This window comes from Staurois parvus, unplaced genomic scaffold (assembly GCF_062004578.1).
Source record: "Staurois parvus isolate SC_StPar_1 unplaced genomic scaffold, SC_StPar_1.0 ptg000779l, whole genome shotgun sequence".
Taxonomy (NCBI): Eukaryota; Metazoa; Chordata; class Amphibia; order Anura; family Ranidae; genus Staurois; species Staurois parvus.
Genome location: NW_028318575.1, coordinates 4,116,646 through 4,135,040, shown reverse-complemented (window position 1 = coordinate 4,135,040; position 18,395 = coordinate 4,116,646). Strand labels below are relative to the sequence as shown.

At 45.0% G+C, this 18,395-nt stretch overlaps 1 protein-coding gene across 6 annotated transcripts in view; it reads left to right on the top strand.

Moving 5' to 3' along the window:
* The window catches only part of PHF14 (PHD finger protein 14), a 370,565-nt gene that overhangs the window by 182,405 nt on the left and 169,765 nt on the right, over positions 1-18,395 (top strand). The window contains exon 18 of one of the 6 annotated variants that reach the window (XM_089654592.1): positions 16,124-17,546. The exons of the other annotated variants lie outside the window; for them this stretch is intronic. Within the exon in view, the coding sequence (XP_089510718.1) occupies positions 16,124-16,163 (40 nt within the window). The 3' untranslated portion in view covers positions 16,164-17,546. Of the gene's footprint in view, positions 1-16,123; positions 17,547-18,395 lie in introns of those variants that run through there. 6 annotated transcript variants of the gene reach the window in all.

The window sequence follows — 18,395 nt, the reverse complement described above, 5'->3', positions numbered from 1 at the left end:
TCAGATGTGTTTTCAAAGTTTTCCTTTAATTGTTTTGAGCAGTGTGTGTGTATGTGTGTGTATATGTATGTGTGTGTTTGTATGTGTGTGTGTATATATATATATATATATATATATATATATATATATATATATATATATATATATATATATATGAGAGAGAGAGCGAGCCTAATGTCTTTTTGTGGAATGCAGATATCTAGCCATTAGCCAAGAGGCAGGCATTATTCCATTATTCCTGTCATTGATTGTAACTTGGCTCCCTATGTAACTGAACCAGTAGATGCAATGGAAGATCTTCCTTCTTTGTCAGTACTCATTACAGATTTAGCAGAAAATTTTGGCCGTTATTGTGCAATAGTGACCACTTGATGGGTAAAATGGGTGGAACTGACCCATTATCAGTCTTCTGCAAAGCACTAGATATTTATGGCCACCTTTATTCTAAACTTTGTTTTACACAATCCTCTAGATGTGATCTAATTAAAGTCGTGTTTTTTAGAAAATGCGATGCTAATGTACAGCGTAGGAGCCATAATCCTTCAGTATTCCCTCTGAGAACAACAATAGGCAGACAATTACAGAAATTTCTTTTTTCTACTTAATGGATGTAAATGCTATATTTACTACAGAAGCCGTTTTGCACCAATGTCTTATTGAAAATGTGTCGCCTTCTTAAGTGTTCGGGACCACCCAGGGACCCTTCATCAGGCATGTGATAAACAAACCACAAACCGTGCAGACATTTAAAGTAAGTTCAGCTTTACCAAAAAAGCTTTTTCTTATGGGTATAACAGCATAGTGTGCTAAGCCTACCCACCAGCCAGGGTTTCCTTTCTGTTAAACAATGAAGTCCATAGCTGCATTTAGAAGAAACTTATTAAAATCCTCTGCAGCCAGCAATGGCACTCTAGAGATGGAACAGCCATTGGTGACAGCACCACCCTTGTGCTGCAGGAGGATGCATCACCCTGTCCTTTTGGGCTGCACATGTACAGTGTATACTTTGTCCTTTTGCTGCAATTGACTGCATCATAGGCGAAAGGAGACAGTCCCATGGTACAATGTTACATGTCGCTTTTGACTAGCAATATATTGTTTGTATGTATAATAATTTTAACAGTGGACAATCTATTGCCTAGTGATAGCTGTGATTAGTGAGCATGGTACAGACATTCTCCACATTCAATTGTCACATGTCAGTATCTCTATTGTGGTTTTACAGTTTCTGGCATCGAACATTTAAATGACATGGAATCAGGTCTATCAGAACTTAAAGTGGTTGTAAACCCTTACGTATACCCAGTAAGTTACTGGCCTACACAGTGATGAAACAGTGATAAAACAAATCCCCCCACATAAGTTGTACCAGTTTATCTATGCTGTCTTTTCCCTATATCAATTGAAAGTGCAGCATGTACGCAGGCTCTCTCACCTCTGAAAGGCAGGCAACGGGGAGCTGAAGTTACATCAGTGGGAAGAGCTGATTGGAGAGAAGACACCCCCTTCCACACAGCACACAAAAACAGTGGTGGCTGGCAATCTGCTGGAGGTCCTTCCCTGTCACCATTTTTCTCTTTTCAGAAGTGACTCATGCTCATAGCAGAGGAACGAGGTAGCGGACAGTTCTTAGTGCTCTGGATAGAGACAAGTATACACTATAGAGGGATATGTTTTGTTTCATATTTCATTCATGTCTGAGGTTTACAGCCACTTTAACCGGTTCCCAACTGCGATATAGCCAAAGGATGGCTACAGCGCGGTTGTGTAATCCTGGGACAACGTCCATGGACATCATTCCAGGACACGCCCCCCAGCGGCGTGCACCCAGCCCCGCCGGTGATCGCTGTGTCCTATGGACAAAGCTGATCACGGGGTACAGTAATCGGACAATCACGGCGGCCTTTTACCACGTGATCAGCTGTGTCTAATGACACAGTGATCACCGGGTAAATGCAGTTGCCGGTTATCGGCTGCACTTTCCTCACGCTGTCACGCTGTGCAACCCATTCGTGTTGCCCATCAGTGCCACCCATCAGTGTTGCCCATTAGTGCTGCCTATCAGTGCCTCCTATCCGTGCCGCCCATTAGTGCTGCCTATCAGTGCCTCATCAATGCACATCAGTGAAGGAGAAAAATTACCTGTTTGCAATATTTTATAATAGATACAAAGAAAAACTTTTTCTTTTTTTTGATCTTTTTTTGTTTATAGCGTAAAAAATAAAACACCCAGTGGCTATTAAATACCACCAAAAGAAATCTCTATTTGTGTGAAGCAAAATTATACAAATTTCTAATGGGTACAATGTTACATGACCGTGCAATTGTCATTCAAAGTGCAACAGTGCTCAAAGCTGAAAATTGGCCCGGGCAGGAAGGGTGTATAAGTGCCCGGTAGACAAGTGGTTAAAGTATAGCTAAAGGCAAAACTTTTTTCTTTTTATTTCAGATGGAGTAAGGGAAGGTTATAACCACAGTCAGTTTTATTGTTGCCATCTGTGTCTCAGTGAGGAGATTTCCATTTACGTTCTGCCCCATAACCAAATCAGGAAGTGAGAGGGAAATCCCTCCATAGTGAGGAAAATCCCAGGTTGTCATCAGAACTAGTGTCCCCATTGTAAGATTTTCTATTTCCTCTATTCCTGTTTGCCTTTAACTTACTTTAACATTGACGTTGCAGAATGTTCATTGACAACTGTAAAATGTGGGTATTTCTGCATTACTTTCTGACAGTGCTAACCAGGGCAAGCAGAGAAGGTGAATTCCACAGCAAGGACACAGCAATAAAAACCTTTTTGGAAAAACATTTTTTCCAGAACTGGAAAAATTGACTAGAGATTGTTTGTCAGAATCAGGTTACATGTTAAAAAAAGAACTAATGTGCCTAGTGAATCTGTAGTAGTTAACACAAAAGTGTTTAAAATGTTTGCCTTTCTTTTTAAGGAAATTGATATCCTGATTTTGAACCATATATCAAATTGTATACTGCATTTGGTAACTAGGGATGAGGTTTGGGTTCACTGCGACCTCTGGGATTCGTGAGATTTTAGAATGACAAACGTTTAACCACTTCCCGGCCGGACGGTGGCACTGCAGGGTCGGGTGGCCATTTATAAACGGCCTCCCCACACCCTGCTTGTGCACGCTCCCTGGGAGCGCGCAGCACCGCGATCCGATGCCCGCCGACACAGTGAAACACCGATCATCGGACGGGACCTCTATACGAGGTCCCGATCATGTGATCACTGATTGGCCAATCAGTGATCACATGCAAAGTAGTAAGCAAGATGTCACTTGTGACATGATCACAGAGGTCACATGGTACAAGGCTATTCACAACAGCCTTGTACCATGTGACAAGCTGTGACCAATCACAGCTCACTCAGTACTTCTCAATGAGTGCAAGAATGCAGACAGAGAGAAAGAGAAATGATTGCTTTTACATCCTATATGGGTGTAAAAGCAATCAGTGTAAAAAAAAAAAAATCTTCATCACCCCCCACAAGTAGTACAGTGTCACCATGGTGACACTGTACTGCTAGGGTGACAGTATGTAAAAAAATAAATAAAAATGTAAAAAAAAGTTTAAAAATTATAATTTTTGGTTATAAACTAATTTGGATTTTTTTTTTTTTACTAAAAAGATAACAGAATAAATTTTGGCCAAGATTTATGATGGAATATTATTTATTTGCAAAATTTTATAAAAAAAACACTTTTTTTCATAATTTTGAGACTTATCCATTTACATAGCAAAAAAAATAAAAATCCCAGCGGTGAATAAATACCACCAAAATAAAGCTTTATCTGTCTCAAAAAAATGGTAAAAAATTCATTTGGGTACAGTGTTGCATGACCGCGCAATTGTCATTTAAAGTGTGATAGTGCTGAAAGCTGAAAATTGCCCTGGTCAGGAAGGGGGTAAAAGTGTCCGGTCTGGAAGTGGTTAACCAAAAACTTTGCAGGTTCATTGCTATACAAAAGGTATGCAGAATATAGCCTATGCCTCTGGACAGCTGAGTTACAAGAGCCATTATTTTGAAGGACTGGATAACCCAGCCCATTTTTGTTGAAAACAAGCATCCTGGAATACAAATCAAGTAACACTGTACTTCTCAATGCAATTTTCAAACAAGAGATATGAATTTCTTCCACTAGGTGCACTGCAGGCTCCAGTTTAGTTTGCTTGTGGGCTCCATCTTGTACCTCTTACAGTTTGTGTGATTGTTGGGATACAGTAGATCAGGGTTTCTCAACTAGGGTTCCTCCAGAGGTTGCTAGAGGTTCCTTGAGCAATGAGAAATATCTGCCTCTCTGATACATTTCTACTGATACCAATGATCTTTTTAGCTATCTATAAAGAAGTAATTCTTCCCAATGACACAAGTGTTAGAAGCATTGTTCCCACTGACCATCAAACTATTTTATCATGAGTTTTAGACACAGTAATTTTTTTTCAGGGGTTCCCTGAGACCAGAAGGTTAATTTAGTGGTTCTTTTGTGTTGAAAAGGTTGAGAGAGGCCGCAGTAGTTTCTGACCATTCAGGCCTAAATTGACAAACTAGTTTGTCTTATAACCTTTAAATAGTTCTTATTAATTTTCTCCTCCATTACAGCATACTGTTTACCGATAGTTTGGTCAGCAAATTGTTTTTTTTTCCTCCTCTCAGTAAAATAATGAGAACAACATCTAGAGTTTGGAAATATTTCCACAGTGCAATTTCTGTTGAGAGCAAAGCTACCATTTGCAGATATTGTGAGAACAAATATTCTTTTCCAAATGCTACCAGGATGACAAAACACATCCTTGCATGCCAAGGTGCCCTAGAGACACAAACACTTACTTTATGGAAATAAATGATGAAGAGCAGCAAAAGAAACAGGGAGGGTTTTTTTTTTTTTCTAGCATGGTTTCCAAATTTCCAGAAATTTTACTTCTCTAGTCGGACTGTTAGGGAGAGCTGGCAAACCTCTGTAGTGAGAGATGCTGTATTTTTTTTTTTTTTGGGTCCTTGGTATGTGTCCCTCATGGCAGTGCCCAGCTTCACTTACCTTGTTTGATAATAGTTTGCTTATTAGCCCTACAAATGGCTAAAATTTAATGAAAAAATTTGCCCCATATAGACTTCAATGAGGGGGGGGGGGGGGTGTTGCAGCAATTTACGAACTTCAAGAGCAAGATTCGCAAAACTGTTTGAAATTCCAGCCTGGGCAGATTATTACATTACATTACATTACATTGAGTTTATATAGCGCCAAAGGGTTTGCTCAGCGCTGTACAATAGAGGGGGGGACAATACATGAAACATTACAGCAGCTACGAACAGCACACGAGGGGTAAGAGGGCCCTACTCTTACGAGCTTACAATCTGGGAGGGAGGGGGTAGTGGTACAGGAGGAAGTGGCTGTGGGGGATGGAGTGGTAGGAGGAATGAAGGAGAGCAGCAGTTAGGTGAGGGTGGGGTAGGCTTCCCTGAAGAGGTGGGTTTTCAGGGAGCGCCTGAAGGTGAGGAGGGAAGGTGACAGTCTGATGGATTGGGGTAGTGAGTTCCAGAGGATGGGGGAGGACCTGGAGAAGTCTTGCAGACGTGCGTGTGAGGAGGAGACCAGGGAGCAAGATAGAAGGAGGTCCTGTGAAGAGCGAAGGGTACGGGTAGGGTGGTACTTGGGAATCAGGTCGGTGAGGTAGTTAGGGGCAGTGTTGTGAATGGCTTTGTAGGTCAGAGTGAGTAGTTTGAATTTGATGCGTTGGGCGATAGGGAGCCAGTGGAGGGAGAGGCAGAGGGGGGTGGCAGAGGTGGAGCGGCTGGTGAGGTGGATGAGTCTGGCAGCTGAGTTCAGGATGGTCTGAAGCGGGGAGAGTTTGCACTGGGGTAGGCCGGTGAGGAGGGAGTTGCAGTAGTCAAGGCGTGAGATAATCAGGGAGTGCACAAGTAGTTTAGCGGAGTCTGGGGTAAGGAAGGTGCGTATTTTGGCGATATTGCGGAGGTGGAGCCTGCATGTGTTTGTCAGTGATTTGACATGAGGTTGGAAGGAGAGGTTAGAGTCCAGAATGACCCCAAGGACTTTGGCTTGCGGGGCGGGATTGATGGTGGTGATGTTAGTAGTGATGGATAGGATGGGGGGGGGGGGCGCGGGCAGGAGGGAAGATGAGAAGCTCGGTTTTGGAGAGGTTGAGTTTGAGGAAATGGAGCGACATCCAGTCAGAGATGTCGTTTAGGAGGTGAGTGATGCGGGCGGAGAAAGTGGAGGTGAGGTGAGGGGTGGAGAGGTAAATTTGAGTGTCATCAGCATAGAGATGGTAGTTGAAGCCGTGGGAGTGTATGAGTTTGCCAAGGGAGGAGGTGTAGATGGAGAAGAGAAGGGGTCCAAGGACAGAGCCCTGGGGGACCCCAACAGAGAGGGGGAGGGAAGGGGAGGTGGCACCATTGTAGGAAACGCTGAAGGAGCGTCGGGATAGGTAAGAGGAGAACCAGGAGAGAGCGGTGTCTGATGCCAAGGGAGAATAGTTTATTAAGGAGGAGGGGGTGGTCAACTGTGTCGAAGGCCACGGAGAGGTCCAGGAGGAGGAGGACAGAGTAGTCGCCTTTGGCTTTGGCGGTAAGTAGGTCGTTGGTGATTTTGAGGAGGGCGGTTTCGGTGGAGTGTAGGGGACGGAAGCCAAACTGTAGTGGATCAAGGAGGTTGTTGTCAGTTAGGTGGGCGCTTAGGCGGTTGTAGACTAAGCGCTCCAGGAGTTTGGAAGTGAGTGGCAGCAGGGAGATGGGTCTGAGGTTGTTTGGGTCAGAGGGGTCCAGGGAGGGCTTTTTGAGTATGGGGGTGATGTGCGCATGCTTTAGGGGGGAGGGGAATACGCCGGTAGAGAGGGAGAGATTGAAGATGTGGGTGAGGGAGCAGATGAGGGAAGAGGGGGGTGACTGGAGGAGTCGAGAGGGGATAGGGTCTAGGGGGCAGGTAGTGAGGCGGGCTTCAGAGAAGACCCTGGTGACTTCCTCAGTGGTAGCGGGGCTGAAGGAGTGCAGAGCTGGTGGGGTTACGGTAAGCGGGGTCTTGGGTGTGGAGGGGGGCAGTGCGGTTGCGAGGTCAGAGGAGGGAAGAGATGAGGGGGAGATGGGGGGGGAGGCTAGGTGGGGAGGTAGATTGCGAGTTGACTATGTCCTGACGGATAGCATCAATTTTATTGTGGAAATGAGTGGCAATCTCGTGGGCGGTGAGTGAGGTACTGAGTGGAGGAGGGGGGGGAGAGAGCAGGGAGTTGAAGGTGGAGAAGAGTCGGCGAGGGCAGGAGGAGAGGGTGTTAATCAGGTTTACGAAGTAAGCCTGCTTGGCGGCGTGGAGGGAGGAGGTGTAAGTGAGGAAGGCAGATTTGTAGAGGGAGAATGAACGGGGGGACCTGGTTTTGCGCCATAGTCTCTCCAGCGCACGACTGCGACGTTTGAGGCATTTAGTGTGGTCGTTCTGCCATGGTTGGAGCGGTCTGGGTTTGATGTAGCGTGTGGTTAGGGGTGCCAGAGAGTCTAGGGTAGCTGATAGTGAGTCGTTGTACGTGTTAGTGGCTAGGTCAGGACAAGACAGTGGAAGGATGCTGTCGTGTAGGCGGTCGGCAGCTGAGTGGAGGGGGGCCGGGTTCAGGTTGCGAAGGTTGCGGCTGGTGATGGTTTGGCGCTCTGGGGGGGGGGAGTTAGGGGAAGGGGAGATGGAGAACGTGAGGAGGTGGTGGTCGGAGAGAGGGAAGGGGGTGTTAGAGAACTGGTTGAGGGTACAGAGGTGGAAGAAGACGAGGTCCAGGGTGTTCCCAATGATGTGGGTGGAGGATTGAGTGTGCTGTGTGAGCGCGAAGGAGGAGGTTAGGTGGAGGAATTGGGAAGTAGCCGGGCTGTTGTCATTGATGGGGATATTGAAGTCCCCGAGGATGATGGTTGGTAGCTCAGAGGAGAGGAAGAAGGGAAGCCAGGCAGCGAAGTCATCCAGGAAGCGGGGTATGGATCCGGGAGGCCTGTAGATCACTGCGATCCTTAGGGGGGTGGGTGAGAAGAGCCGGATGCAGTGAGCCTCGAAGGAGGAGAAAGTTAGGGAGGGAGGATTAGGGAGGACCTGGAAGGTGCTCAGCGGTGATAGGAGCAGGCCGACCCCACCACCTTTGTGACCGCTCAGTCTTGGTGAATGGGACCAGACGAGACCTCCATAGGAGAGTGCCGCAGGGGAGGTGGAGTCAGTGGCCTGTACCCAGGTTTCGGTGATGGCTAGGAGGTTAAGGGAGCGGGAGATAAAGAGGTCATGGATGGCAGTAAGTTTGTTGCAGACCGAGCGGGCGTTCAGGAGTGCAACCGAGAGAGGGGGGATGGATGCGGGGAGAAGGGGCACAGATATGAGGTTGAGGGGGTTACGGCAGCTGGCGGGAGCAGGGGGGTCCCTAGAGGAGGGGTGAGGTGGCGAGGGGCCAGGGTTCGGGGAGATGTCCCCAGCAGATAGGAGAAGGGTGAGGAAGGTGGCATGGGAATGGGAAGTGTAGGAGCGTGTGGGTCTGATAGTGGTGGCACGTGGGTCGACGGGGGAGTGGAGTAGCAGGAGGAGGTGGTGAGTGCCGTAGTGGGGAGAGGGGAGTAGTGAAGGGGCAATGTAGAGCTGTTTTGGGGGGGTAGGCGGGTAGAGGGAGGCGATTTTTGGGATGGTGGAGAGGAAAATGAGGAGGAGGAGTGCAGGAGGCATGTTGGGGTGGGTGCGGTGACAGTTGGGTCAGGGGAGGTGAAGGGATACAGGTCAGGGCAAGGTGTGTGGGGAATCTGTGTTACCATGGGAGAGTCATTTGAGTCCTTCTGTAGGGGTAGAGTGAGGGTGGAGGGCGGCAGCTGGTTGGCAGCAGTCTGTGGGTGCAGTAAGCTGGCGACCATGGGTGCTGTGGCATGTCTTCAGTGGGTACGGTGGTTCGGCTAGTGGAGGGGTCGTAGGGTGCGATGGCTGGGGGTGATGGTAGGCACGGCGACTGGTGATGCTGGCGGCTCGGTGACTGGGGTTGTTGAGGCCAGGCGTCGGGTGCTGAGGGCTCGGCGTCGTGAGGCGCTGAAGGTGTTGAAGGATCGTCATCAGAGTCGAGCGTGGCGTTGCGGTAGCGATCGTCGGCCCTGCGTGGTTTGTGCTCAACCGTGATCTGTTGCGGCCGGTAGGAGAGACCGCGGCTTCAAGGGTCGTGGTGGGCCATTAGTCGCCAGAGGGAATAGCGTGCCGGAAATCAGGGTGCTGGGCGAGCGTTCCCTGGTGTGGTGGCTGGCTGGTAATCCCAGGTGGGGTGGTGGGCAGGGGATCCCCGGTGGGATGGTGGCCGTGCTATCCCTGGTGGGGTAGTAGCGATCCCTGGAGGGATAGTGGCTTAGGGTCCCTGGTGGTTTGGGGTTTCAGGTGGATGGTGGGATCCCTGAGTGAGTGAGTCCCTGGAGGCTGGCGGTGTGATGGTGGTTGGGCTCCCTGGTGGGTAGTGGGTGCCCCTGGTGAAGTACCTGGTGTCCTGGAGCGTCGGGGTGGAGGTGGATCCCTCCTGGGTTAGCAGGACCGTTGGTGGTGGTGGTAGCTTCCCGGAGCAGCGGAGGCGTCCCGGGAGAAAGGTCCAGTGGCCTTCCCTGGCTGGCGAACAGGGACCGGAGGGTCGTGGGGCCCCCGTCAGGGTCCGCTGCCGCCCAGATGGCAGCGGATTGGGGCCAGGGGAGCAGGAGCTCGCCGAGACACGTCCGTCTCGCCGGACGTCCGGATTCGTGTGTTACCTATAGGCAGATCCCTATAGGTAACTGTTAGCTTGCCAGCTGTGCAAGACCTAGAGCTTCTGGTTGAGGTTTTGCATACTTTGGCTACAAGGGCTTGCTTGGAAGAAACCACTGAGAATTTACATTCTCAAAAATATTATTTATTAGAAATCTTTTTTGCATGAAAAGGTTACTTTCTTCAACATACAAAAGGATCATGACAGCCAAGATGCATGCAGCTTGGAAATACAAGTCAGCAAAGGCAACTCCCGTGTGTTTAAGTAGACAGGTTACTTTGTAGTTTTTAGGTACCATCTGCTTCAAGGTTCTTTAGAAATATTATCCCAGTTAAAAAGACGAAAAAACAAAACAAATAGCTGTTTCTTTCAGATATTTTATGTGTGTTGAAATTCAAAAATGTGTCATGGATGAAGAAAAAGGCTTGTTTTTTTTGTTTTTTTTTTCCCTTTTGGTTACTGAATTAAAAAAAAAAAAAAAAAAATCTATATTTCCTATTTGCATAGAAGCTGTATGGCCTCGTTTGGAACACACAGAAACAGCTTGTAATATTTCTTGCTGTGAAATAGAGATAAGTAAGGCAACAGGAATCGTAAAACACCAGTGGCAATTCCAGTCTTTTGCATGAAAGAAACAATACAGAAGCTGAAGGCTGCCAATTTGCATTTTCTAATGCTGTACTTGTGGGCTTATCAAAGAACCTTTTTTTCTGGAATATTGTAAACCAATTTACACTGACTGCAATGCTTCGCCATACAGTGAGCTTGTTTTTATTTTTCAGGGTGGGGGGGGGGGTTCCCCTCCCTCTTCGGCATCTGCAGAGAGCTGAAAAATCAACTAAGTGCCTCAGCTGCTGTAATGTCTTTTGTTTTTGAAAGTTATTTTAAGGAGCATATGCTAATTATCGCTACTTTCCTATCTGGTACATAATTACAGCAGGTGTTAGCGCTGTTCAGCTTGAAGCATATTGTGTGCCCTAGATTCCAAATAGCATTGGACAGGGGATACGATTCCAAATAGCATTGGACAGGGGATACTGAAGGTTAAATCCCAACGTTAACCATGGAAATACATACTAGGGGCACTATAATGTCCATCGTTGTAAAGCACCAAGATCTGTGAGAGGACTAGCTGCACAAAAGGTAATATCCTATGCATAGGAAAATCTTTCACCAAGCCGTGGATTAAGGCAAAAACAGTCCACTTTACTGTAAAGAGTAATGTACAATAAACAATGTGGTGAACACTCATTTTCCGGACCCAACAACCACTGTATTTGGTATGATTTGGTTAGGCTATAGGTCTGGACATACCCGACTTGGCTGTTCAAAAAGGGGGAGCCACAAACCACCATCTGGTACCAGGATGCTGGATAACTAACAAAATGGTAGTGGTGTGCAACCATAAAAACTGGAAATGACGTCACTGGAACGGGGGCGGACTGACAACTCTTGGGGCCCCCGGGCAATAGGGGATCATGGGGCCCCTGTGTCCTTGCCCAAACTCAAAAAAAGCCTATGAAAAAGGTACCAGGGTCATCTCATGGGGCCCCCTACTGACCCCGGGCCCTTGGGCAGTGCCCGAGTTTCCAAATGGTCAGTCCGCCCCTGCACTGGAAGCTGCATAACCCAAAATGGTAGTGGTGTGCAACCATAAAAACTGGAAATGACGTCACTGGAACAGGGGCGGACTGACAACTCTTGGGGCCCCCGGGCAATAGGGGATCATGGGGCTCCTGTGTCCTTGCCCAAACTCAAAAAAGCCTATGAAAAATGTACCAGGGGCATCTCATGGGGCCCCCTACTGACCCCGGGCCCTTGGGCAGTGCCCGAGTTTCCAAATGGTCAGTCCGCCCCTGCACTGGAAGCTGCATAACCCAAAATGGTGGTGATGTGCAACCATAAAAACTGTAAATAACGTCACTGGAACAGGGGCGGACTGACAACTCTTGGGGCCCCCGGGCAATAGGGGATCATGGGGCCCCTGTGTCCTTGCCCAAACTCAAAAAAGCCTATGAAAAAGGTACCAGGGGCATCTCATGGGGGCCCCCTACTGACCCCGGGCCCTCGGGCAGGGCCCGAGTTTCCAAATGGTCAGTCCGCCCCTGCACTGGAAGCTGCATAACCCAGATTTGATGTCAGCGCTCTGCCATACCACTGGTACAGGACAAGGAAAGGACCTCGCCAAAGATCTCCCAGGTGGATAATGCATTTCGAATTGGCTGCTTCTTAGGGCTCATGAACACCAGGTGTTTGGGAAAACTCTCCTGAACGATGGAAACTGACTGCTGGAAAACATAGGTTAAAAAAAGTCAATTTAGCCGCGTTTATGTGCGTTTTGCGTTTAGAAGCGTTTTTAAAAGATAACCTCAGAAGAACTTCCCAAATGCCCAGAATGCACTGCAAAATAGTAAATGAACTATTTCAGACATTTTGAGAGAAATAGAGCATAAGCAGAGAGAGCAGTATGTGTTGAGATGACCTGTCTTTTCTGGTTGTATTCACTATGGATCCCATCATGAGCATAATGCGGCACGTTCTACCATTTTTTCCTTCACACAAAACCCAGCACTCCAATCAAGTAAAACGAGTGCTGGATAAACATACAAAAGAAGCAGCTAGCATGAAAAGGTAAAAACCTCAAACCCTCTAATCAACAGTAAAATAAAACACATGCAGCGCTAAACGTATGATAAAACACATAAAATCATAAAACATAAATTATATGATACCAATATAACCAAATTAAAAAGTATGAAAGTGACCAAGTCCAATGACCTTATCTGTTATAGTGACATAAATCGATAATATAAAATGACAAGCTATAATATCCGCAAAAAGTTAAGGTGCCAAAAATCAATACACGCACTGAGGCGTATGGTGAAGTGCAAGTACACGCACTAAAGTATATGGTGAAGTATAGATGTGATAACGTCCCCAATTGGCGTTTCCAGGTGCATACGTGATTAGTCTCTAATCTGTGTGGACCCGTGATTTTGAAAAAAAAAATAAGTGGCCGTAGATTGCACTCACAAGAGCGCAAATGAATGCGCATTTCAGTGATTAGGACCAACTCCTGGTCATCAGCATCAGGTTACTTAAAACATCAGGTCATCTGGTGGGCATCAGGCGGGCAGACAGCATACCATCAGCTAGTGTTCGACACCGAGAATGGATTAGCCACCAGGGGAATCACATTATTAACTGCAGTCAGGTCACAATGGGTATCCTTGTGGAAAAGACTCACCAGAAATGAGCCAAAACAAAAAGACTTCCCATAGTGTAGTAACTTTTATTTATTCAAAGATAGAAATGCAAGATGAAATAGACTCACAATGGATAAATGATGTCCAAATGGTAACAATCTGGCAGTCTGGTGTCCATAGGAAAGTATACCATGCATATTGTGTCAATGAGGCAGGCTTCCTGACATGTTTCGTGCACAAGTACTTTTTCAAAGGCCTTTGGCCAGGCTAACACAGAATGGCAAGAGGCAGCATTCCCACACTTGGAACCTCTTCTATCCTGTTTTGTCTTTGAGCTGGTAGCAAATATTTCTTTAAAAAGTATAAAAGGAGTCCTGGCACAAAGGTGAGAGGTAGACTGAGCATAAGTGATGGTGAAGATGGCAGATCCGGCAGCTCACATTTTCAAATGAACCACATGAATCCAAACCTGCAACTGTTAAAGTAGCGCCAAGGAGTGTGGAATCCACAATATGACAGAATTGTCCACAAGGATGGAGGAGTTATTTAGGTATGAAAAAAAAGAAGACATTTTCATAGAAAATTGTCATTAAAACCACTTGTGTATGAAATCGCAAACCTTACCGGAAATGCCTGATGTGCTTAGATGACACATTGTCCTGGTACTAATGAAGAGCTGACCACTGTGAAAAGTGGTTCATCCGTTCCTGCTTCATTGGCCAAGTCCTGTGTAAATCCAAAAACATATCCTTCCTTTGCCCGCCTCGTCTTCTATCCATGCCGGCTTCCTGCCGGACCTGTGACAAACTTCCGGTGTGCTGGCGCGTTGTCTGAGACAACTCCAGGTGTCCCCATACATCAGATCCCAGTACAGCCGGCACTGTACCATTTTCACAGTGGTCAACTGTTCATTGGGACCAGGACTATGTGTCATCTAGGTACATCAGGCATTTCCAGTAAGGTTTGTGATTTCATGCACAAGTGGTTTTAATGACAATTTTCTATGAAAATCTGGACATCAATAAATGTGGCTTTATTTTTTAAACCTGATTAACCCCTTTATCCTTGTGGACAATTTTGTCATATTGTTGATTCATAATGTTGGAGTTAAAACTCCATTTTTTTTCTTTGTAGGCAGTGATCACAGTTGTTGGCGAGGGGCGGGGGGAATTTCTTTGTTTATGTTACAGCGTAAGGCACTGTTTCCCCATTTTTTTCCCCAAACTTTAATGGAACGTCCCAAAGTTACGTTCCATTAATTGCTATGCATGGCCTTTAAAAATGCATGGTCGCATAAGTATCTGCTCAGTGGCGACTCAAGGTTTAAGGAAAGAAAACTGGTTAATGTAAATATAAACTATAGGAACATTTTTTACTTTTCCACTTTTCTCTTTGTAAAAAGAACTTTATACTTTTACTTTGTCTGACAAGTTATACTGCAAGCCCAGTTATTATCTTATAACTGTAGCAATTATACATCATCACTGTGCTGTACATGGCCTGTGCAGAAAGCAGAGCCGTGGGAGGGACCCAGCAGACTCCACCCACTACAGGCTGCCTACAGGAGAGGGGAGGAGACCAGACCAGTCAACTTGCACAAGGAGAGAGAGAGTAGCAGTGAGTAGTCATTTAACCAAAATTTTGCGCTCTCAATCTCCAACAAACTATAAATTGGGAACTTCAAAATTTTGCGCTCTCAATCTCCAACAAACTATAAATTGGGAACTTCAAAATTTTGCGCTCTCAATCTCCAACAAACTATAAATTGGGAACTTCAAAATTTTGCGCTCTCAATCTCCAACAAACTATAAATTGGGAACTTCAAATTAAATATCCGTAAAAAAACAAGTAATAATATAACATAAACGTTAAAATTTTTACAACCCCCTGATGAAGCCACGTGACCTATGGCGTAACGCGTAGGGGTGGGGCTATGACGTCACTCGGCACCAGAGAGCAAACGGCGAGTATACACGCTGTGCAGCACACACAGGCAAAGGATTTTTATACAAAAGCGCTTTTTGGCTTTATTCAATGTGAGTGCATATATTGAGCATTTAAATAAAGGAAAGTTTTGTAAGGATAAAGCACTATGTCCACATTTCTTTTTTGCTTCATGACACTGAGGAACATCCAAGAGGAGTGAGCAGGGGATCCTGAGCAGCTGAAGGAGGGAGAGATCCCTGCAGGGATAACGAGTGTATAAGGAGAGAAGCATTGTACATAGGAGGTATCCAACATCCATTCCATGCTGCAGCAAATTCTAGCAGGTTCCATTTATGTGAACAAAAAGTGTATTAAGCCTATCTGTTAGGCTTGTAAGGAGGTGAGCGCACATCTTTAATGATTTAAGGATTCACGAAAAGTCACAATTGGTGTGTTTGGATCACGTCATCACTAATTCTTTTGGACTATTATTTGAATAATGGGACTATTTTTTTGTTTGATTTATATCACATTCCTTAATTTGAAATTCATTTATTTATGTTATATTATTTCTTGTTTTTTATGGATATTTAATTTGAAGTTACCAATTTATAGTTTGTTGGGGATTGGGAGCGCAACATTTTGGTTATATGGTTTTTTTTTAACACAGTTTGAGAATGTGATAAATGTTAGCGATCCAGAGGATTTTTTTAGTGGCTCGCAAGTTACACACACACATATTTAGTGAGTGGTCATTATTACAGGAAAGTCCTGAACACAGGGAACGTTTCATCCTGGATTACTGTACAGATCTGGAAGAAATACACAACACCCAAGATTCAAGGAAAAATACACATGTCTCTTGTATTTAGACAAAATGTGCTTATCCTGGAGTTCAGCTTTAGTTGAATGAGTGACAGGACTGACTCCTCCTGTCATTTCTCCTCCTTCTGTATGGTTCGTTTGAAGAAATCAATCAGAGATAGAGTGCCTGCAAAGAACTCGCTTCTGCTGTGTTCCCAATTTTTATTCTGTAAAATCACCAGTTTAAAAACATATAAACCTTAAGCCTAAGTTCACACTACAGCGGTTGTGGAAATCCCATGTGATTCGCACAGGAACAGCACCGCATCCCTGCACAAATCACATGCGATTTGTATGCGGTGCGATTAGAGCCATACATTACACCGCGTTCCAAATTATTATGCAAATTCTAAAGATTAAATATTTTGTTTTTCAGTTTAACTCATGGATGGCATTGTGTGTCAGGGCTCTTTTGATCACTGAAAACAATCTCGGACACCTGTGATAATTAGATTGGCCGGTGAGCCCAATTTAAGGAAAAACTGCTAAAGGAGGGTGTTCCACATTATTAAGCAGAGCACCATTTTCAAGCAATATGGGGAAGAAAAAGGATCTCTCTGCTGCCGAAAAGAGTGAAATAGTTCAATGCCTTGGACGAGGTATGAAAACATTAGATATTTCACGAAAACTTAAGCGTGATCATCGCACTATGAAGAGATTTGTGGCTGATTCAGAGTACAGACGGGTTGATGCAGATAAAGGGACATTGAGGAAGATTTCTGCCAGATCCATGCATCGGATCAAGAGAGCAGCTGCTAAAATACCATTACATAGCAGAAAACAGATATTTGAAGCTGCTGGTGCCTCTGGAGTCCCACAGACATCAAAGTGTAGAGTCCTCCAGAGTCTTGCAATTGTGCATAAACTTTCTATTCTGCCACCACTAACCAATGCTCACAAGCAGAAACGGCTGCATTGGGCAGAAAAATACATGAAGACTAATTTTCAAACAGTCCTGTTCACTGATGAGTGCCGTGCAACCCTGGATGGTCCAGATGGATAGAGTAGTGGATGGTTGGTGGACGGCCACCCTGTTCCAACAAGGCTGTGATGTCAGCAAGGCGGTGGTGGAGTCATGTTTTGGTCCGGAATCATGGGAACAGAGCTGGTTGGCCCCTTTAGGGTCCCCGAAGGTGTAAAGATGACCTCTGCAAAGTATGTGGAGTTTGACTGACCACTTTCTTCCCTGGTACAGAAGGAAGAACTATGCTTTCCGTAATAAAATCATCTTCATGCATGACAATGCACCATCTCATGCTGCAAAGAATACCTCTGCATCAATGGCTGCTATGGGGATAAAAGGAGAGAAAGTCATGGTGTGGCCTCCATCCTCCCCTGACCTCAATCCTATTGAGAACCTTTGGAGCATCCTCAAGCAAAAGATCTATGAGGGTGGGAGGCAGTTTACATCCAAACAGCAGCTCTGGGAGGCTATTCTGACATCTTGCAAACAAATTCAAGCAGAAACTGTCCAAAAACTCACAAGTTCAGAGGATGCAAGACTTGTGAAGCTGCTATCAAATAAGGGGTCCTATGTTACAATGTAACGTGACCTGTTCAAATGTTTAAAAAGTTAAAATGTTGTTAAAAGTTTGATTGAAATAGCTTTTGATTTCAGTAAATATGCTGCAAACACAACAAATGACAATTTTCAGTTCTTTACAACCTATAAAGTGTTTTGAAACTTACTGTGCGGAATAATTTGGAACAGTGCATTGGAAGTGTTTTATGTTTAACAAAAATCCTGTTATCATTAGGAGGTTTGTTCAATAAAATGTGAATTGTACTCTTAATAGTTGATAACATGAGAATTATGCTGACTGTTATTTACATCAATTATTTAAGTAAATGAGAAAAATATCATTTGCATAATAATTTGGAACAGGGTGTATGTATGGCACTGCACCCGCAACAAAAAGATGCAGTGCCCTTTTTTTGGTCCACACTAGAATCAGATCACATGGGTATTCGCACCTATGTGATCGAATTCTTCACATTGCACCGCGTTTTGCAGACCGATGTGGGGGTGTCGTTAACAAACACACACATCAGTCCGTGTGAATGAGATGCAATTGTGATGCGATGCAGAATTCGCACTGAAAACGCTGCGATTTCCACACCGTATCAGTGTGAACAAAGGCTAAAAGAACATGAAATTGAAGCAAAGATATTTTTATGGCATCACTTTTATGTGCAATCAGCTGATAGAGCCAATCACTCCTCAAAGAAATCATTTTAATGCTGTTGAGGAGGAGGCCTCTTCTTTTTTTTTTTTTTTTTTTTCTTTTCAAAGTGAAAATAAAATCTCATAGCATTGTATGCACACAGGCTGCTCTGTCTGTTTTCTGAATGAAGACATCGCAAGACAGGCGGCTTTGTTGTAATGCAGTTTTTTTGTGTTGTTTTTTTTTAACATGCCACTGGTGCAAATCAATTTATGAGTGCATTTTATCTTATTGATTTTATCACACAGCTACTCTTGGCTTAATTATGTCTCTGTTCTTGTGATAAAGCGGTTTTCTTATCTCGCGAACTTAAAAGACCATTATTATTGATGATTAAAAGGAAAGATTGGGTTGACCTATTGAGATTTTTTTTCTTGGTTAATTAATTTGATAATGTTTTTTTTTTTTTTTTTTTTTCCCTGT